The sequence below is a fragment of the Peromyscus maniculatus genome, chromosome 13 (genome assembly GCF_049852395.1).
Source record: "Peromyscus maniculatus bairdii isolate BWxNUB_F1_BW_parent chromosome 13, HU_Pman_BW_mat_3.1, whole genome shotgun sequence".
Lineage (NCBI taxonomy): Eukaryota > Metazoa > Chordata > Mammalia > Rodentia > Cricetidae > Peromyscus > Peromyscus maniculatus.
Window position 1 is genome coordinate 51,062,029 of NC_134864.1, and position 21,101 is coordinate 51,083,129.

At 44.8% G+C, this 21,101-nt stretch overlaps 3 protein-coding genes and 2 non-coding genes across 5 annotated transcripts in view; 2 read left to right on the forward strand and 3 right to left on the reverse strand.

Annotated features, from left to right (window-relative positions):
- The window catches only part of Cmklr2 (chemerin chemokine-like receptor 2), a 44,223-nt gene extending 35,871 nt beyond the window's left edge, over positions 1 to 8,352 (forward strand). Inside the window, exon 2 of the mRNA XM_076550265.1 lies at positions 6,930 to 8,352. Within this exon, the coding sequence (XP_076406380.1) occupies positions 6,960 to 8,027 (1,068 nt within the window). The 5' untranslated portion in view covers positions 6,930 to 6,959 and the 3' untranslated portion in view covers positions 8,028 to 8,352. The remainder of the gene's footprint in view (positions 1 to 6,929) is intronic.
- A 2,845-nt stretch (positions 8,353 to 11,197) lies between these two features.
- Eef1b2 (eukaryotic translation elongation factor 1 beta 2) lies at positions 11,198 to 13,823 on the reverse strand. The gene is made up of 6 exons (XM_006975008.4): positions 13,690 to 13,823; positions 13,069 to 13,191; positions 12,338 to 12,464; positions 12,011 to 12,077; positions 11,498 to 11,623; positions 11,198 to 11,396 (listed from the first exon to the last, which is right to left on the reverse strand). Exons 1-6 carry the CDS (start codon positions 13,767 to 13,769, stop codon positions 11,242 to 11,244), a joined length of 678 nt encoding a protein of 225 aa, XP_006975070.2. The 5' UTR covers positions 13,770 to 13,823; the 3' UTR covers positions 11,198 to 11,241.
- On the reverse strand, positions 11,736 to 11,865 carry LOC121822151 (small nucleolar RNA SNORA41). Its single transcript, XR_006063172.1, has one exon. It is a non-coding gene; the product is annotated as a small nucleolar RNA SNORA41 (small nucleolar RNA).
- Positions 12,163 to 12,240, reverse strand: LOC121822206 (small nucleolar RNA SNORD51). Its single transcript, XR_006063214.2, has one exon. It is a non-coding gene; the product is annotated as a small nucleolar RNA SNORD51 (small nucleolar RNA).
- A 357-nt stretch (positions 13,824 to 14,180) lies between the features above and the next one.
- Positions 14,181 to 21,101, forward strand: part of Ndufs1 (NADH:ubiquinone oxidoreductase core subunit S1) — a 34,914-nt gene continuing 27,993 nt past the window's right edge. Inside the window, exons 1-4 of the mRNA XM_006975009.4 lie at positions 14,181 to 14,435; positions 19,121 to 19,186; positions 19,781 to 19,872; positions 20,476 to 20,583. Of these exons, the coding sequence (XP_006975071.2) occupies positions 19,126 to 19,186; positions 19,781 to 19,872; positions 20,476 to 20,583 (261 nt within the window). The 5' untranslated portion in view covers positions 14,181 to 14,435; positions 19,121 to 19,125. The remainder of the gene's footprint in view (positions 14,436 to 19,120; positions 19,187 to 19,780; positions 19,873 to 20,475; positions 20,584 to 21,101) is intronic.

Sequence of the window (21,101 nt, forward strand, 5' to 3'; positions counted from 1 at the left end):
ACTTCCATCTTCCATTCCTTTTTTTTATCTTCCTCTCTCTTGCCGCTCTCCTTCCCTCCCTTCCTCTTTCCCTTCCTTTCTTCCTTTGGCAAGATCTAACAATGTACTAACCCTACCAGGTCTGGAACTTGCTATGTATCTAGGCTTGCCCAGAACTCTCAGTGATCCCGCTCTGCCTCTGGAGTGTCAGGATTATAGTGTACACAACCTTCAGCTTCAGTGTAAGATCCTGTTGCCTGCCAGAGGCCCTAGATTCTATCCTAAGCCCTCGTAACAACAACAACAACAAAAAAGTCCTTTGCTCCCCTTGGGTCAATAAACAGGGTATTTCATAAAGCTTTGCTGTGCCTTGATACCTTCCAAGGGACTGTTCATCCAAAGGGCGGCAGAATGCTCGGCTGGTGCCAAACATCTTGAGTACATTCTGGGGTGTGGTATATAGCCCGTGTCTGATGATTAGTGGAGAACATTGAGCAATGATCTAAGTCATCCCCCACCCCGCCCCGTGCATACACATGGAGGCTCACGAGCACTATCCTGCCCATATACACATGCCCACTTTCCCAAAAATCGTTCATCAACTAAGAAGAAATTTGTTGAAAACAGTTTTGCTCTCTGAGTGTGGTAGCTCATGCCAGTAATTCCAGACTCAGCGGGTAGAGGAGGAGGAGGAGGATCAGGAGTTCAGGAGTTTGAGGCCAGCCATGATTATCTCAACAACAATGCAAGTTTGTTTTCCATTAACTAGGTATGGCTCCTGGGTCATGGATCTGTGGCTTCAAAGTTTCTCTCACGTTAATCGATTCTTTTCTTATCTTTTTTCTTTTCTTTCTTTTTTTTCTTTTTTTTCTTTTCTTTTCTTTTCTTTTTTCTTTTTTTGGATGTTGTTTGTTTGTTTTTCTCTGTGTAGCAATCCTGCTTGTCCTGGAACTAGCTTTGTGGACCAGGTTGGCCTCGAACTCACAGAGATCCGCCTGCCTCTGCCTCCCAAGTAAGCCACCACAGCCCAGCAACAGATTATTTCTTATTTCTTTTTCCATTTGTTCCTGTTATCCAATCATAGGCAAAATACACATTCTTTCAATGGCTCATGGTTTTAATTGCCTTAAAAAAAGTAAAAAAAAAAAAAAAGACAGCCGGGCGGTGGTGGCGCACGCCTTTAATCCCAGCACTCGGGAGGCAGAGCCAGGCGGATCTCTGTGAGTTCGAGGCCAGCCTGGGCTACCAAGTGAGCTCCAGGAAAGGCGCAAAGCTACGCAGAGAAACCCTGTCTCGAAAAACCAAAAAAAAAAAAAAAAAAAAAGACAGAATCTCATTATGTCACCTAGGTTGTTGAGCTAACACAAGGTCTCATGTAGTCCAGGCTCTCCTCAAACTCCAGAAGTCCTGGTCCTCCGGCCTCCACTTCCTGAGCGCCGAGATGGTGGCAGTTAAAACCAGTGTTTCCCTCTGTTAGCCACACTTTTGTCTAATACGCCACATTTAAGAGCTTAATGACACATATTCTTACCAGATGTCCTCTCCCCCAAAGTCATGTGCTTTGTAGAGTATTTGTCACCAATACTTTTTTTCTGACAAAAGTCTTATAGTCAAACTGATTTGCTCAGAAAGGGCTGTCAAGCTTCGCCGTCTATTAAATCCCGAGTAGATCAGAAGCCAGCTTGCTTAATTCTGTAAATTCCTGTCGACTCCAGAACTGGACAGATGCTTAAGTGCGTGAATAAATGTAACCCAGGAATGTGATAGCCTGCCCCCCCCCCCCCCCCAGCAACTGAATCCCTGAATATGCTCCTTCGCATTCTCAGGAAACCAGACCGTGGACGTCAAGGACAGTTTCTTCAGCTTGGCTCTGCCCCAAGCATTTTCCACACGTTTGGAACAGATTCCGGTGGCTCTAACCATGTCTGCACTGCAGCGTGGCAGTTATTTTAGTGGCCACTCAAATGTTTTATGATTATAAATATCTTTATTAGCCTTTATTGCAGTCAAAATTATTTACTGACCCTCCAGCAGCACAAATGGTTTTAGACTAAAACAGTAGCTATTTCCTACTTTGAGGCAGGTCTAAAAGCCTCATTCTGGCATTATTATGCTCTTCCAAAATGAGACAACCTACATCTCAGAGCAAAATCACTGTGAGCGGTGCCCTGCCTGCTTAATAAATGACAACGTTTCCTTTAAATTCGAGTTTGAAGACCTAACATCTACCTAGTAGCCATCATCCTTCCCTGTTTCTGCCCAAGGGAACTCCTTCCAATGCCAAGATCACCTCTGAGACTCAGCCGTACCTCTCCAATCACCTCTCAAAAATACATGCATGCATGTGGGTTTATCTTTGTCTTGAGATAGCTCTACTTAGACTAAGGGGAAATTTTCTTTTACTCACCAAAAATGAGGAGATAAATGTAACACAGTATGATGGACTATACAACAGAATTTTTTTTTGTTTTGTTTCTGGACATGGAGTCTTGCTAAGTTGCCCAGGCTAGCTTTGAACTCACTTTGAACTGCCTCTGCCTCCTGAGTGCTGGGATTAAAGGCGTGTGCCACCACTGACTGGCTAGTGCCTCCCCCTTTAAGGTTTATTTATTTGCTTATTTATTTGCTTATTTATTTGCTTATTTATTTGCTTATTTATTTGCTTATTTATTTATTTATTTATTTATTTATTTATTTATTTATTTATTTATTTATTTATTTATTCCCTTTAAGATTCTTAAGAAATTTTGTGAGGCTGAGCTGGATAGATGCTCACTACTTAAGAGCACTTTGGCTCTTGTAGAAAACCTGGGTTCTGTTCCCAGCACCCACATACATCTGTAACTCCAGTCTCAGGAGATCCAACACCCTCTTCTGACCTCCAGGGGCATCAGGCACACACATGGTACATACATGTACATGCAGGTAAAACACCCACATACATAAAATGCAATAAATACATCTTTAAAAAATGTTTAAAAATCATGTATATGCTGGGCAAGGTAGCACATGCCTTTAATCCCAGCACTCAGGAGGCAGAGGCAGGAGGATCTTTTTGAGTTCAAGGCAGCCTGGTCTACAGAGTGAGTTCTAAGTCAGCCAGGACTACACAGTGAAACCTTGTCTCAAAATAAAATAAATATATATGACATGAAAGTGGACATGGAACTGTCTAGGATGTTGGTTCTAATATCAGCAAAGGATGGCAGTGCCCCTCAGTAACAGGGCAGATGAACTTGCCAGGGAAACCAGGTAAGCAGGCAACAGCAAAGTTTTCTTTCTTCTGCCATATCATCTCTTTCTGGCTGGCCTGCCACTGGAAGGTGCCACCCACATTTAGGTGGGTCCTTCCCACTTCATATAATCTATTAAGAAAATGACAGGTGGTGGCACACACCTGTAATCCCAGCACTTAGGAGGCAGAGGCAGGCAGATTTCTGTGAGTTCAAGGACAATCTGGTCTACAAAGCAAGTTCCAGGTCAGCCAAGGCTATACAAAGAGACCTTGTCTCAAAAACAAAACAAAACAAAAACAAAAAACAAAAAACCAGGCAGAGTGGTGCACACCTTTAATCCCATCACCTTATGAGTCTGAGGCCAGCCGGGTCTACATAATGAGTTCTAGGATAGCTAGAAATACATAGTGAGACCCTGTCTGGAAAAAAGAAAAAAAGAAAGTCCCTCCCAGTAGTGCCCAGCCCCTGGCTTTTAGTTGATTCCAGATTCAGTCAGGTTGGCAACCATGATTCACCATCACAACCCTCGTCCACTTGATGTCCAATCAGATTGCCTTATGCCACACTTAACTTCCAAACGCAAACCATAGCAAGGTCATAATTCCACCTAATATGCTGTAATCTACACACACAACCGAAATCACAGGTTGGCCTTTGGCTCTAGCCAGGATCGTTATAATAATTCTCTAATTCACTTCCTTGTTTCTACCAGTCAGCTTTTGCCATCGTAGAAACAGAGATTTTTCTGTAATATGAATCAGGAAACTTTGCTCAAAATCCTTCAGCAATGGGGCTGCAGAGATGGCTCAGCAGTTAAGAACAGTGGCTTCCCTTCCAGAGGACCTGGGTTCGATTCCTAGCACCCCACATGGTAGCTCACAGCTGTATGTAAGTCCAGTCCCAGGGGATCCAATGCTCCCTTTTGCCCTTTGCAGGCCCCTTACATGGTGCACATGCAGGCAAAATATACATACATAAGATTTTTTTTTTTTAAATTAAAAATAATCCACCCGGGCAGTGGTGGTGCCTGCCTTTAATCCCAGCACTTGGGAGGCAGAGGCAGGTGGATCTCTGTGAGTTCGAGGCCAGCCTGGTCTCCAAAGTGAGATCCAGAAAAGGCTCAAAGCTACACAGAGAAACCCTGTCTCAAAAAACCAAATAATAATAATAATAATAACAATCCTGCCTACATAATCTGATGGCATGCTCACAACCGATTTGAGTTTCATTCTTTATTTTCTCTTAAAAAATTTTTTTAGCTGGGCAGTGGTGTATTTAATACTAGCTGAATACTAGTATGATGGCGTGTCTGGAAGTCAGTTAAAATGCATGCTAACTAAGTCAGGTAATGGTGGCTCACGCCTTTAATCCCAGCACTCGGGAGGCAGAGCCAGGCGGGTCTCTGTGAGTTCGAGGCCAGCCTGGACTACCAAATGAGTTCCAGGAAAAGGAGCAAAGCTACACAAAGAAACCCTGTCTCGAAAAACCAAAAAAAAAAAAAAATAAATAAATAAATAAATAAAAATTAAAAAAAAAAAAGTTTCTATTTTTTTTTTTTTAACCTGGGAGCTGAGGACCGAACCCAAGCCTTGCACTTGCTAGGCAAGCATTCTACCACTGAGCTAAAGCCCCAACCCCTCTATTTTTATTTATATGTTTATTGTGGGTGGCGTACAACACGGCATGTATGTGGAAGTCAGAGGACAACTTTCAGAAATCGGTTCTCTTTTCTCCTTTGCAGGGATTGAACTCAGGTCTTCAGGCTTGGCACCAAACACTTTCACCTACTGATCCATTTTTTTTAATGTATTCATTTCTGTATATGAGTGCTCTATTTGCATGTGTGCCCTCATGACAGAAGAGGGCATCAGTCCCCATTGTAAGTGGCGGCGAGCCACCGTGTGGATGCTGGGAATTGAACTCTGGACCTCCAGAAGAGCAGCCAGTGCTCTAAACTGCTGAGCCATCTCTCCATCCTCACCAATCCATCCTTTAAAAATTTTTAAAAATATATATATATTGTGTATTGTTTTGCTTGCATGTATGTCTTGAGTACATGCATGCAATGCCGTCAGAGGCCAGAAGAGGGCAGCAGATAACCGAGGCTGGAGTTAGACAAGGTTGTGAGCCACCATATAGGTACTAGGAATGGAACTGGGATCTTCTGGAAGAGCAGCCAGGGCTCTTAACCAATGAGCCCTCTCTCCATCTTCCCACTGATGCATCTTGCCCAGTTTTTTTCATCACAGCCTTTAAATTTTTAAATTACCTCTCTCTCTCTCTTTCTCTCTCTCTCTCTCCCTCCCTCCATCCACCCATCATCCGTCCATCCTGTGCTTGTGTGAGAGAGCATGTACCACGGAACACTGGTGGATCAAAGGACCACTTTTAAAAGACATTCTCTCTTTCCACCAGGGGGTCCTGAGGTTCAAACTCAGGTCCTCAGGCTTGGCAGCAAGGACCTTAACCTGCCGAGCCATCTTGCCAGCCCACTTCAGCTTGTTCTTTTTATGTTTTGTTTTGTTTTTGTTTTTGTTTTTGTTTTTTTTAGACAGGCTTTCTCTATGTAGCCCTGGCTGTCCTGGAACTTTCTCTGTAGACCAGGCTGGCCTTAAACTCACAGAGAACCGCCTGCCTCTGCCTCTCAAGTGCTGGGATTAAAGGCGTGCGCCACCACTGCCTGGCTAATTTTTTTTTTTTTTTTGTCATAATTATAGAAAAAAATCCAATTCAAAGCAAAGAAATTTCAATGAAATAAAAATTTAATTGCATTATATAAGAAATTGATGTGAAAATTATATGACCAGAATGAAGTTTACTCCAAATGATACCTTTCATATGGGGTGGTGGCTTATTCCTAATCTCCTACCATTTGGAAGGCTGAGGCAGGAGCATTGCTGTGAGGTCTAAGCCAGCCTAGACTGTACAGTGAAATGCAAGCCATCTACAAGGCCTACAGAGCGCTAGAGTGCTAGCCTATCTCACAAAGCAGAACAAAGAAAAAAAACAAAAACAAAAGAAAACAAAAACAAAACACCCAAAGCCAAAATACAACAGAAGACACCTTCTAGCTGAAAAGCCATCTATATTGATATAACTGATTCATAGCACTTGCATCATATTTAGGGTTGGGGTCTTAACTTGCTGGTAGAGTGTCTGCTTGGCATGCTCAAGGCCCCTAATTTAATTCCTAACACCACTTAGAAATAAAATTCTGGGCCTAAAATGTTTGGTCAAAATCCTCAGTGCTTATTAGTGTCACGGAACAGAAAGTTCCAGAAAGCCGTTGTTCTCGGGCTAGAGCTTTACACGTCAGGGCTACAATTATTAACCTGGAACGCAGCACTGTGTAAGTAGCAATCTGGTTTCCTTGGCATCGGATGTAAAATAATGCATGCTGGGAGCCCAATAACTGCTTGCTGAATGTCAAGATTCTTGTAATGCACTGTAAGTATTAAGGACGGAGGACTTGACCTGTCGAGTGGGTCATTTTAAACTTAACAATTACTGAATCACAAATGAGCTCTCTAAAGCTCTGGGAGCAGAATCAGTGAAACTGGGGACATTGCCATCTTTGGTAGAAACACAAGCCTTCTGAAAAAATAAACCATGTCTTAGTCATAAAATGAAGTACTTTCAGGTTTATGTTCTTTATTCACCAAACTTAATTCTCCTTTAAGCTTTTTTTTTTTCCTTTAAAATTTGCTTTTGCAGATTTTCCTACTCTCCACTTACAAGGCCACCATGGAAATCTCAAAGGAAGCATTATATGAAGAATTTGAGAACTATTCCTACACGGTAGAATATTACTCCCAGGAGTCTGATTCAGAGGAGACGCTGCACCTGGGAATCATTCACTGGATCTCCCTGCTGTTACATGTCCTAGCATTTGTTCTGGGGATTCCAGGAAACGCCATTGTCATTTGGTTCATGGGATTCAAGTGGAAGAAGACAGTCACTACTCTCTGGTTCCTCAATCTGGCCATTGCAGATTTCGTTTTTGTGCTCTTCCTGCCCCTCTACGTCTCCTACATGGCCTTGAATTTCCACTGGCCCTTTGGCCTGTGGCTTTGCAAGGCTAACTCCTTCATTGCCCAGCTGAACATGTTTTCTAGTGTTTTCTTCTTGACAGTGATCAGCCTGGATCACTATTTCCGCTTGATCCATCCTGTCTTGTCTCATCGGCACCGAACCCTGAAGAACTCACTGGGCGTTGTTATATTTGTCTGGCTTTCGGCTTCTCTGCTTGGAGGGCCTGTCCTGTACTTCCGGGACACTGTGGAGGTCAATAACCACATTATTTGTTATAACAATTTCCAGGAGCACGACCCTGCCCTCACCTTGGTAAGACACCATGTTCTGACCTGGGTCAAGTTCCTTTTTGGCTACCTCTTCCCTCTGCTGACAATGAGCTTGTGCTACTTGTGTCTCATCTTCAAGGCAAAGAAGCAAAACATTCCCATGTCCAGCAAGCATTTTTGGACAATCCTCTCTGTGGTCATTGCCTTCATGGTCTGCTGGACTCCTTATCACCTGTTTAGCATTTGGGAACTCAGCGTCTACCACAACAGCTCTTTCCATCATGTCCTGCAGAGCGGGGTCCCTCTCTCTACTGGCTTGGCATTCCTCAATAGCTGCTTGAACCCCATCCTTTACGTTCTAATTAGCAAGAAGTTCCAAGCTCACTTCCGGGCCTCTGTTGCTGAGGTACTCAAGCATTCTCTGTGGGAAGTCAGCTGTCCTGGCACAGTGAGCGAACCGCTCAGGAGCGCTGGAACCAAGAGCTTGTCTCCCCCAGAAACAGCCCAATGAGTCCTGTGTTCCCGGAAATCAGCATGGTGTCTTCACGGGATCCCGGTGACAAATCCTGTCAGATGAAGCTTCGTTCTGATCTAAACTGGCCATATTTCTGTTGTTTTCGTTCAGTGTATTGGCCTTATACTTTTGTGTGGGCATAAAATGTAGGATTTCTTCCCCGCAATTTAAATGATGCATCTTTCTGGCTGCCCTCTGGTGGCGATTGTGATACTGACAAGCTAAACTTTTCTCCCTCTGCCTGCGTCTATATCTATGTATCAGATTAAGTAAATCATTTTTGTAACGCATACCACATTACATTAATCATCTTGAAAAAGTATCAGGCTCACTTTTGTTTGCTTTTGGGTCATTTTGTGCATGCATGCGTGTTCATGTGCGTGCAGGTACACATGTATGAACTGTGGTAAGCAAACCTTGAGATTGTTGCTCCTCAGGAGCCTCCCACCTAATTTTTTTGAGACAGAGTCTTTCACTTGCCTAGAGCTCACCAAGCAGGCTAAGATGGCGAGCCTGCAAGTCCCAGAGATCTCCCTATGTTCTCCACCTCCCCAACACTGAGATTGCATGCATGCATGCCACCATGCCAGGCTTTTTCTAATGTGTGCTGAACTCAGGTCTTCCTTGAATGCACTTTACCAGCTCGGCATCTCCCCAGTTCCCTGATCACCTTTGCAGGTACCAAAGGGGAAATTATCAAAAGACTTTGGCATAGAGTTTCACTATGTAGCCTAGACTGCCCTCAAGCTCCAATAAACAAATTGAATATACATAAATTTTAACAGCATAATATACAAATATTCAACTTTTTAATAATTTATGAATTAAACTGCTAGTCATATTGGTTTAAAACTTCAATTCCTGTTAACTGTTTATTTAATAAGTTGCCCCAAAATCTAATTGCTTAAAACAACAATCTATTGTTCATGTAGTTCAGTTCTGAGGTTCTGGAATACAAGCAAGATAGGTTGATTTGGCTCTGCTTCCTTTGTCTGGAGCCTCAGGTGGATAATGATGCAAAGGGCCTCGCTTGGACTAGTTGGGACTAGTTAACCCTCTCACATCTGTCCAGACCCTGTTCAGGGTGGCCACTTTTCAGTTCCAAAAGCTGCAGGTGATGGGTGCTCCACCACTGAACCACATCCTCAGGCCTATTAAAGGTTATGTCACTCACACAGCATTGTTCCCCTAACACACAATCGGTCAAAGCAAGATGAGGCTAGCTCACAAACGGAGGGAAGGGACAGACCTCTTGATGAAACGTGGCTACAATTTTGTGTTCTTTAACCATCACAGTTATGGAAAATTGTGGCTGTGTACAAGTGTGTAGATTACTATAAACAATAGAAACACATTCCCAGGTGATAGGCTGGCTGGAACTCAGAACCACTTCAAAGAGCATACATCGCTGGCATAGTGCTATCTTTTGTTCTTTTGTTTACGTGGACGCCAGTAGAAGCTGAATAAAATATACCTTTACGTCAGTGTTCTCGACAATTCTCAAGCACTATGGATCCCCAGAATAGCAAGTGCTGCCCTCTGCCGGCTTTGGCTTTCAGGGTTCTGACATTTCTCTGCTGGCTCTCATGGTCTTGACACTGCCCTCTGCTGGTCCTTACGATCCTACCAACCATGAAAAAAATTCCCAGTATTTCTGGCTGCCTGTCTATTTAAGTGCGTTTTCCTCAGTGCCAATTTTAATAAACAAATCTTTACAATGTGAAGCTTTCCTCACTAGACTAAGAGCAAAAGTACTGTCCGGTTGAGTGAAATAACCCTGGATTACTTAGTTTTCTGGATCCCCATCTACAAAATAGGGAAAGCTTTTAGACACAACATCCAAACAAAAAACTATAGTTAACTGCATCTGGTATTTAACACGGCGTCCCAACAGCTGTGTACGTCCAGGGTGGTGCAACCCACGGCAGTAGCTGTTAGCATACTGCCCGCCCCAGCTAGCACTTAACTGACTTAGGGATCCACCCAAGAACCTCAAGTGTGGGAAGGCCTGGGAACCAGTTACCTACACAACGCCCTCTAGGACATAATGCTAACACCAGATTATACTTTTATTTTTTGTGTAGCCCTGGCTTTCCTGGATCTCACTCTGTAGACCAGGCTGGCCTCAAACTGAGATCCACCTGTATCTAGGATTACAGGAATGCACCACCACCACCACGCAGATTACACTTCTAAAAGGTTCAACCTCTATACTTCAAATTCTGTAAATGGCAATTTACTTACCTCCTCTGGTACAGTGACATCTAAACCTTTTTGGGGGTGGAAGGCTACAGAGATTGCTCAACAATTAGGAGTACCTGGGCATCAACACCTACACAGTAGCTATTATCCACCGAGAACTCCAGTTCTAGGGGAGCCGACACCCTCTTCTGAACTCCTCAGGCCCCAGGCATCCATGTGGTGCACATACGTATCACTGATGAAGAAAATGTTTTTTGTTTGTGTATGGGTGGTGTCCATGTGAAGGTCAGAGGACCATTTCCCAAAGTTGGCACTCTACTCCCACCTAGGCCCTAGGGGCTGAAACAAGGTGGTAATGTTAGAGGCGGGCACCCTTAGTGCCGGATCATCTTACTGTCCCAAGATTCAATTTTTCTTTTCTTTTTAAAAGCTTTATGTATAGTGTTCTGCCAGCATGTACACCTGCACGCCAGAAGAGGGCACCAGATCTCATTACGGATGGTTGTGAGCCACCATGTGAAGACCAGCCTGTGCTCTTAACCTCTGAGCCATCTCTCCAGCCCTCAACTTAGTTTCAAAAAAGTAATCTAGAAGATGTCTGATATCCATGTCTGAGTACCATGTAATGCTGACAGCCACAGAATTGTATCACCAATGGCTACAAAATTATACTAAAATTGTTAAACGTTTAATAACACTACATCCGTTTTTTTGTTTAATGCTGTGTGTGGTCATGTAATACACGAAACACACATGTTGTTAAAAGACAGCTTCTGGGAGTCAGTACTCTCTCGCCTTCCACCACATGGGTTAAACTCAGACTGGCCATCAAGCCTGGCCCAAGTGACTTGCCTGCTGAGATACCTTTCCAGCCCCCAAGTTTTCATTACGTATGAATTACACAGCCACTGAATCCTTTCCCTCAAAATGAAGACATATACCATTGTAGAATCAAGAGCCAAGGGTTATTTTCAAGCTTTTATTCAAGTGCACTGACTTGGGGATGATTTTAGATTTTGTTAAAAGCAGCCACATCCATGGACTGCACGTAGTCCTCAAAAGCAGTGATCTGCTCCTCCAGCATATCTGTGCCAACTTTATCATCTTCAACTACACACTGTATTTGAAGTTTTTTGATTCCATATCCCACAGGGACCAATTTGGCTAAAAAACATCAAGAGAAAAATTTGTTAGGAGACCGTCCATGTCGTAAAAATGGAAAATGTACATAAACCCCAACTTCAAACCACGCTCATCGCACTTACAAGAGCCCCAAACCAAGCCATCTGCTTGGATGCTTCTGACACACTCCTCCAATTTAGCCATGTCTGTCTCATCGTCCCAGGGCTTCACATCTAACAAGATGGAAGACTTGGCAACAACCGCGGGCTCTACAAAAGATGAAGACACGCATTACACTCAACTGAACACCTTGCCCTCGGCCAAATCTCAATGTGTCTCCAAGCAGACCATCTTCTTGCCGAAAAACACACAGAATGTACCTTGTGTGTGTCACGCACATTCCTCTTTCTGTTTGGCTAAGAAAGAGGCATTAATGGTGCACAGTTCCTTTCCCACAGAGGAATGCTACAGCTGCAACCATAGGAACAGCTGTAGACCAGTAGCTGTGGACATCTATGAGGCAAGCTGGGTAATGAAGACTATTGATCCAGTCAACGAAATTGGAAAAACAAAACCCGAAGTCACTTTGGGGGAGCTTTGGAAAAGACCGCTCTCGTCATTATTTAACGATGAAGGGAAGCTGTCAAGCTACCTACTTTTGGCTTTCTTTGATTCATACTGTGCAAGGCGCTCTTCTCGGAGCCTCTTTGCTTCTTCACTTTCCTGTACAGGACAAAAAAAAAAAAAAAATCACAGAATTGGTTACCTTCTGTATAAATGTAGTGACAGGGTCGTTACAAAAATGACCGGGTTTATCAGAAAAAAGCAAATCCATCAGGAGCTCAGCCGAAAGATGGTGATTTGGTTTCATTCATCATGTATGTACCCAGTGCTAACTTTCCAGGGCAGTGACTACAGCATCCACACTCGGGCTTGAAGCCACACCGCCTCACCAACATGCTCTCAGAAACAGCCGGCCATACCTCCTCATCATCAGACCCGAAGAGGTCAATGTCGTCATCATCCTTAGCACCCGCAGCCCCGCTTCCTGTGGTGTCTTCCACACTGGCAGGGCCATACTTGCCCAAGGATTTCTTCACTCCTGGCAGGCTTTAAAAAGAAGAGTCTATCACGATTAGGTCGGTGTCACATCCTTTTCTGGACAAAACACAAAATCCTTCTTTCCCAGTAACAATCCCTCCTGTTTTGGTTGTTTACTCTTTAGCATAATCCCAGGTAAAAATTTTATGTGTGGCCAACTCTTCAGGCAGCAAACGTTAGTACCACGGGGGACATATCACACGCAGTACTCACTATGGTTTAACTCTTTCAGAATGAACGTCTCTGCGAGATTTCATTAGGTATGCTCACTTCCATTCTTAGTTAACTGGCCGCCACTTCCCCAAACTCTCCACCCTTGCTGGTAGTTTCAGAAGAATGGCCAGGGGCTCAATGAAGGAGCTACCCTCTCACCCCAGCGACGGCCCCCCCCCCAGGTCGGAGCACATTGGCAGGGAGGTGTGAAGTAAAGCTGAACTGCTGTTGTCCATGTTCTACCTGTTCCATGAGAAAGCGGGGGACTTCAGTCTCTCGGCCTTTTAAGGTCACAAGAAATTCAGTGTACACTAGCCCAACAAAGCTAAAGTAACCTTTAACCTGGGTCCCTCTTTGCCATGTGAAAATCCAAGTACACTAGCCCAACATTCTTTTTTACCTGGCTTTCTCTTTCTCGTAAGACTTGATGTGATTATACCAGCGCAGGGCATGACACAGGTCGGCGGGCGGTGGCCCAGAGACGGCTTCAAACACTGCCACATCGGCTTGGGACGGCACATACCTGCCGGCGACAAAAGAAAACAAGTGCACCCACCTTTAAAAGACAAGGCACACAACACCAGCTAGTCTGTGACAACCCCTGCATCCCTCAAACTAACACGTGGGGGGGGGGGCTAGCAAGTTGCTTTAAACTAAGTGCACTGACCATCTGTTTCGAATCTGTGCTAGCCGAGGCTCTCTGCCACGTAGAGAGAGATCCCACAGGCTACCACCCTCCAATCAGCCCAGCCCCGGGGTTGAAATGTATGAACTCCCCAAAGACGCGGAAGAAGTTCGATCGCAGCCCCCACGGAAGCCCCGCACACTTCAATCACCCCGCCTGCCGCCCCTCCCGGGAGCTCCGGCTCCGGCGGCATCCGGGCCCCGTTGAGAGCCGGGCTCGGCTTCCCCTCGTCCCAGGCGACCCCCGCTTCCCTCCGGCCCGCCGATCGTCCCAGGCACCCGCCGAGCCCGCCGAGCCCGCCCGCCCGGGCCACGTGGCCCCGGCCTCCCCGCTCACCCCTCGATGTAGCTCTTGTCCGCCAGGTAATCGTTGAGCACCTGGAGGCCGGCGGGGGTTTTCAGGTCTCCGAAACCCATGGCGTCGGGTAGCAGCGGAGGGAAAAGAAAAAGAGCGCCAGAGGCCCGCGGCGGCCGGCGCGGAGGGGGGCAGAAAAAAGGGCCCGGGCCGGCCGGAAAAGTCCTTATATAGAGACGGAGGCGTTTCCCTCCGCTGCACCGGCTAGGGGTTAAAGGTCAGAGGACGTCCCCGGTCTCCTTCCTCCGCGTCCACCCGGGACTCGCGAGTTACACGGCCCGCCGGCGGTCCGCGGGCCTTCCGGGGCGCTCGGCGAGAAGCTGATGAAAGAGACATTTTAAAACGCCTACCTCCAGGGGTTCCGGAACCCCGGGAGACGCCCCGCGAAGAGCCGGAGTGGAACGAAAACGCTCGGCCTCAAGGCCCCGTCTACTTCCGGCGGAACTGCGGGTGCCCTTCGTCGTCCCCCCCCCCCCCTCCGCTTCCTCCTCCTGGCTCGCGCTCAGCCTGACGGAAATTGCCGAACGGGGCCCCCAAGAGGAGGGGCGGGGTGGTGGTGGTGGAGAATTGTCGCACCTCGGGTTTTTCGTCCCTCCTGGCTTTCCGTCCTCCGGGTCCCGCTGACGTTCTTCGCCGAGGCCGCCATATTGACTTAGCGGCCCGGTCTGGCGGGGTCGGGAAGGACCCGGACGAGTCCGCGGAGCAGCCTGGTGGGCGCCGGAGCGAAGGTGAGGGCGGGTTTAGGTGCGGGAGGCTGAGGTGCCTCCCGCAGGGTTTTATTTCTTGGCAGGAGGCTTGCGCCCGTGAGGTCAGACGAGTCCTCCTCCGCTTGTCCTTGACTGGGTACCGCCTCCCGCCCCGCCGCCGCCGCCGCCGCCGCCGCCGCGGGGACCGGGGACCGGGGAGTACCGGCAGGGGAGGCTTGACTTAGGCTTCTTGGTTTCTGGGTCTGATGGAGCTGAAGGGAGAGAGATCAGAAGACCTTTGGGAGCTCGGGCTTCTTTCCCTCTGCAGGATCACATTAGGCATCCTTGTTTGGTTGCTGCTGCTGTCTTTCTGCTGTCCGCAGTACTGTTTGTTTTGTCTAGTTCATTGATCACGTTGGGAAAACTGACACACAAAAAAAAACTTTTTAAAAAAAGTTAGCTGGGGCTGGTTAGCTAAGCAGTTAGAGAGAACCTTGGCGGAGAGGATCCGAGTTCGGGTCTCACTTGTCCAGGTCAAGGAGACTCACAACTGCCTGTCACTGTGCTCCAGGGGATTCGCCACCCTCTTCTGGACTGCGAGCAGCCTGCACTCACATGGCCCCCGTACAGACATGCACATGCACACATACAGAAAAAACGGAATCTTCAAAAGTTAGCTCGGAGCCCAGCTGCAAATCAGGAAGCTGCAGTGTCTTCAGGTTCTTGGGAGTCAATGTTTGTAAGATCACACTGAATTGTAAACATTAGGGTTTTTTTTTTTTCCCTGGGAATGTTTTCTTTTCTTTTCTTTTTCTTTTTTTTTTTTCCTCACTGAATTTTGCATCCTTAAGTGGAGTGTTCTAAGCCAGAGCATCAGCAACTTTTAGAAAGTTGTTTTACAGTTATCACAGCCAAGATATTAGAGATGTGCCAGGTGTGGTGGTCTAGAATCCCAGCCATGGGGAGGCTGAGACAGGAGGATTGAACCCAGCACTTTGTGAGTGCTGAGTAAGAACTCTATTAACTGAGCTACATCCCAGGCTTGAGGAGTTATTTTTGTTCCTATTTGATAGCTATATGTCTGAAACACATATCAGGGCTGGCGGGCTAGCTTAGTTGGTAATGATGCTTGCTGCCAAGTCTGACAACCTGAGTTTGATCGCCAGAACCCGGTGATGGAAGGCGGGAACTGACTCCCAATAGTTGTCCTTTGGCTTCCACATACACAGACAGGCCCCACTGCCATGCACAGATGCGTGCACACCCAAAGTAAATAAATGATTGTAAAAAACAAAACCAACCACAGCATCAAACATACACCAATCTAGACGTGGTGGCGCATGTTCATAATCCCGGCGCTTGCTTTCGAAGTGAGGCCTGAGGTTTAGGAGTCCCAAATTGATCCTTGCCTTCATAGCAAGGTTGAGGTCAGTCTGAGGTACAAGAGATTTATCTCAAAAATAAAATACCACCAAAGTAAAAAAAAACACAACAAAACAAACTGTATACTGTGTAAGCCAGTATATCCTCGAACTCTCTATGTAGTGCAGGTTTTATATCATGTAGCTCAGGCTGGCCTCAAATGCATGACTCTCAAGCTTCATTCCCAGTGTTGGGATTATGGGTTTGGGCTACCATGCTCATCAATACTTTTTTCTAATGGAGTATGTACTTCCCGTTCTGGAATTTGTAAGGGCACTGTGCTACTCATCAGAAAAGGGCAATAGATTTCTTGTCAAGGACTTTATAGTCTCGTAGGTACCAAAATTGATAATTCACCTGCAACTTAGTGTTGGGGGCTTGATTCTTTGTAATCTGTGCTAGGGATACAGCCCAGTGCAGATGACGAAAGTGGTCCTCCACTAAAGCTACGTGCTCAGCCCAAGTCTAGTAATAAGCAGAAGAGTAAAATAAACACGTGGTGTCTGCTGGCAGTAAAGGAAAGGGCCACAGACGAAGAGCACTTTACAACTGGTCGTCAGTGGCCATTACTGATTAAAGTGAAGTCTGTTTTTATTGAAAATTTTTTCTTTGTTTTTAACTATTGGCAATTATCGACCTAGTAGTAACACCCTAGAAAGTATTGTAAATCTGCTCTGTAGATAAAGAAGCATAATAATAACTGATTTATTATTAGTTATTAAAAATAAATAACTGATTTACCAGAAATTACTAGTAGATTTGATGTCTGCAAATTCAGTATTGAAAATTGTAGATTACTGTTATTAAGGAATTAATTAAATAAAATTAATTATGAATTAATGAAACTTGTTTGTTTGTTTGTTTGTTTTTCGAGACAGGGTTTCTCTGTGTAGTTTTGGTGCCTGTCCTGGATCTCACTCTGTAGACCAGGCTGGCATCGAACCCAGAGATCTGCCTGGCTCTGCCTCATGAGTGCTGGGATTAAAGGCGTGCGCCACCACCTCCCGGCTGAAACTTTTAATTACAGGTCATTTGTGATAACTACAGACTTTAGTGCTTAAGCTTCTATTTTATCTGGAGTGGTAGTGCCTTTAACCTCAGCATTTGAGATTAGAGACCTGTGGATGGATCTCTGAGTTTCAGGCCAGTCTCATCCCTATGTAGCTAAAAGCCGCTTGTAGTAGTACATGCCATAGGATCTGTTGAAGAGGTAGAGGCCGACAGGTCATGAATTCAAGACCAGCGTGGGCTGTACTTTGGGGACTGGAGAGATGGCTCAGTGGTTAAGACCCCTCCCTGGCTATTCTTCTAGAGGGCCCAGGTTTGATTCTCAGAAATTAGATGACAGCCTAGCAGCTGTTTGTAACTCCAGTCCCAGGGAGTCTGATAGCAACATGGTGAGCAGATACACATGCAGGCAGAACACTTACACTTAAGTTCTCTTTAATTAAGAAGGAAAAGAAACAAATCCTGATTTTTCACTATTTTCTATTAGTACTGCTACTGCTATTGACACTTTTTTTTTACTAATTCTTTAATATTGATATGTTCTAATCACATAATTTTTTTCTTACTGTCTTTAAAAGGTAAAAACAAACACAGAAAACTAGCCATCTTGCATATCCCTGAGATCCCAGCAGCCTGACAGTAAAGGCAGGAGAACCAGGAGTTTAAGGCTAGCCTGAGCTACACGAGATCCTGTCACCAAAACCAAACAAACCAACAGACTACACAAAACTTCTAAAAATTCCAAAAGAAAAATTATGGTTTTAGAGACTGTGCTACATAGTTTTATGTCAACTTGACACAAGCTAAAGTCATCCGAGAAAGGAGGGGACCTCAATTAAGAAAATGCTTCCAGGACAGGCAGTGGTAGTGCACACCTTTAGTCCCAGCACTCAGGAGGCAGAGGCAGGCGGATCTCTGAGTTCAAGGCCAGCCTGGTCTACAGAGCGAGTTCCAAGACAGCCAGGGCTACACAGAGAAACCCTGTTATTTTAATAACAACAACAACAACAAATTACTTCCTTTTCTGTATATGATGTTTTGCCTGCGTGTACATGTGTGCACTATGTGTGCGCTGGTGCCTGCAGAGAACAGAGGAGACTAACTGCAGCTGTGGTTGATTGTGAGAGCAACAAATGCTGTCAACTGCCCAGTCTCTCCAGTCACCTTTCTGTTTCTGAGACAGCATCTCACCAGGTTATCCAGGCTGACATTGAACTCACTCAAGGTCTAGGCAGGCCTGGAACATGTGATCCTGCTGCCGTGGTGGCCCAAGTAACTACTGAGATTACAGTCCTGTAACACCAGGTCCAACGGAGGACCATTGTTTTAAAGCTTATTTTTATGAGCTCTTGGGAATTGGTACTCAAGTAGGAAGATTCCATGAGTTGATGATCACTCAGGATAGCAGCATAATACAAGCAAATTGCTGGTCTGTGAGATAAACTTACTCCTCAGCACAGAATGATGGTCCCTAAGATGCATCAAAGGCTTTTGACTTCTGAGCTACCTCAGAATATCTTAGGATCACATATAATTCATATATCATGAAAGTGCATACTGAAGCCAGTTGTGGTAGCACCCTGGAAGCAGAGGTAGGAGGATTGATTCAAGACTGACCAAGATAAATAGCAAGACCATGTTTTAAACAAAAACCCCAACATACTGGTAGAAGATGAGGGCAGAAGGGTGTTTTACTTATTTTAAATAGCTATTAACGATAGTTATTTTTGCAATTTATTTTACTTTATTCTTTTTCGTTGAGACAGTGTTTCCAGTATCTCTGCCTGACTTCAAACTTGCTATGTAGGAGAAGATGACCTTGAACTTCTGATCCTCCTGCCTCCACTCCCCACCCCCTAGTTTCTGGGATTACAGGCATGTAATCCAGTTTATGCTGTGCTGGGGTTAGAATTTAGGACTTCCTGAATGCTAGGCAGTCACTCTTGTGTATTGTATCCCAACTGAGCTGTGTTCCAGGCCTTTACCACTTCCCTCTGGTTATGACAAAACTGACCTTTGCATTACAAAGCCCAGATTTTTGGCTTGAGATGTAGCTCAGTTGTAAAGCTGTGCAAGGACCCAAAGATTATTGTATACTGACTGCACCTTAGCTATGTGACATTGTACAAAGTAATGTCTCTGGGACTGAATGTTGTATGTACAACTTGATAGAAAACATCAAGACTTCTGAATATTCTTTCAGAATAAGAACATGAAACCATAAAACAATGTCAGATACTTTATAACTAGGTGGCTCTTTTCCCTCTACAATAATTCATCTTTGTTTTGTTTTTTAGCCATCATGTTAAGGATACCTATAAAAAGGGCCTTAATAGGCCTTTCTAAGTCTCCTAAAGGATATGGTAAGTTTTGTTTTGTTTTATATTCATGAGTATTAGACTTACCTTTGTCAGTTCCATGGTCTATTAGATATTTCCTCAAAAATTTTTGAGCCCATAATTTACATTAAATAAGAGTACCAACAATTGATCCAAGTTGACAGAAATTTTCAAAATAAAATTTTCCCTTCTTTAGTTTATAAGAAACACTTAATAGAAAATATTAGAAACTACATTCTGTATCAAAACAAAACAAAAAAAAAAAACAGTGGTCATTTGGTTTTTGAAAAGCAATATTAAAGTCTCAGCTTTATTTAAAGTAGACAACTAAGGCCGGGCGGTGGTGGCACATACCTTTAGTCCCAGCACTTGGGAGGCAGAGCCAGGCGGATCTCTGTGAGTTCGAGGCCAGCCTGGTCTACAGAGGCGAGATCCAGGACAGGCACCAAAACTACGCAGAGAAACCCTGTCTTTTGTGCCGATTTAGTATTTGAAGAAATTTGCATCAGGCGACAGGACTAGTAAAAATGAAAATGTGTATCTGTGATAGTCCATCAGCTCTGCTGTAATGAGTTCAACTCTGGTCATTTGTTTTTCACCTGTTGTTTTGATGATCAGTTCGAACAACCGGCACAGCGGCGAGTAACCTGATTGAAGTCTTCGTTGATGGTCAGTCTGTCATGGTGGAACCAGGGACCACTGTCCTGCAGGTATGCATATGCTGTAATGTATTTTTGTTACTGTGTGTTCTCTGGTTTTTGTTTAAAAATTACTTCTTCCCACTGTTTAGTTTAGAAACAAAACAAAACATTAGACATCGGGCAGTGGTGGCACGTGCCTTTAATCCCAGCACTTGAGAGGCAGAAGGAGGAGAATTTCTAAGAGTTCGAGGCCAGCCTGGTCTACAGAGTGAGTTCCAGGAGAGCCAGGACTACACAGAGAAACCTTGTTTCAACAAACAAACAAACAAACAAAAAAAGGAAGTCCATGTATGAAGCCACTGGGACAATTTGACAGAGAAACTTGTGGACAGAGAGCAGATAATGGGAAAAAACTTCACCACAGACTGTATACTTTTATCTAATATCTTACATAAAATGAGGGGACTTTGAGGGTTCTTATGTCCTGAGACAGCTTCAGAGCTGATGGGTTTGGGATCAAAGCAGAGTGAAATCTCTTCAGGAACGCACGTAAGAGTGGGTGGAGACAGAGAGGGGCACGTGGGGATGTTAGTAATAAAGGACCCCCTGCCTTGTGCTTCAGTGAGGACAGAACGAAGTGAAGGTCTTCTGATGCTAGGCTTTGTCTTCTAGGCTTGTGAGAAGGTTGGCATGCAGATCCCTCGGTTCTGTTACCATGAAAGGCTGTCTGTGGCTGGCAACTGCAGGATGTGCCTGGTGGAAATTGAGAAGGCTCCAAAGGTACGTGATGCCTGGAATTCAGTAGCATGCTGTGGAGGGAGAAGACTTAAATCGTGTAGCAGACTTTCTTTAAAATCAGTACTACTATAAATTCAATATTTTTTTATGTAGGTGAGTCATTTCAAAGTGAAGTACATTGATGGAAGTGTTACGTAAATATAAATGTGGTATAACAAGTCTAGGAATTCAAGGTGGTATCCTCTTTTTTTTCTTTCTTTCTTTTTTCTCTTTTTTCTTCTCAAGGTGGTTTCTTCTTTTTGCTTTTTTTGAGACAGGATTCTCTGTGTAGTCCTGGCTGTCTTAGAACTCACTCTGTAGACCAGGCTGGCCTTGACCTCACAGAGATCTGCCTGCCTCTGCCTCCCGAGTGCTGAGATTAAAGTTGTGTGCTACCACTGCCGCCAGGTCTCAAGTTATTGGTATCTTAATTATGGCGAGTGTGTAGCATATAGAAGTGTTTATGCTGTGCCATTTCACTTGACAAGGAATTGTAGAGAAGTTCACTTTAGGTTATGTAA

Bases quoted from the DNA above. Each gene is read 5' to 3' on its own strand.
- Eef1b2 (XM_006975008.4), bottom strand. From the start codon at position 13,769: ATGGGTTTCGGAGACCTGAAAACCCCCGCCGGCCTCCAGGTGCTCAAC. The intron at 12,465-13,068 runs GTAAAAAAGAAT...TTCTTTTTAAAG, and splicing joins TACGAGAAAGAGAAAGCCAG to CCTGCCAGGAGTGAAGAAAT. The intron at 11,624-12,010 runs GTAGGTAGCTTG...CATCTTTTGTAG, and splicing joins TGAATCAAAGAAAGCCAAAA to AGCCCGCGGTTGTTGCCAAG.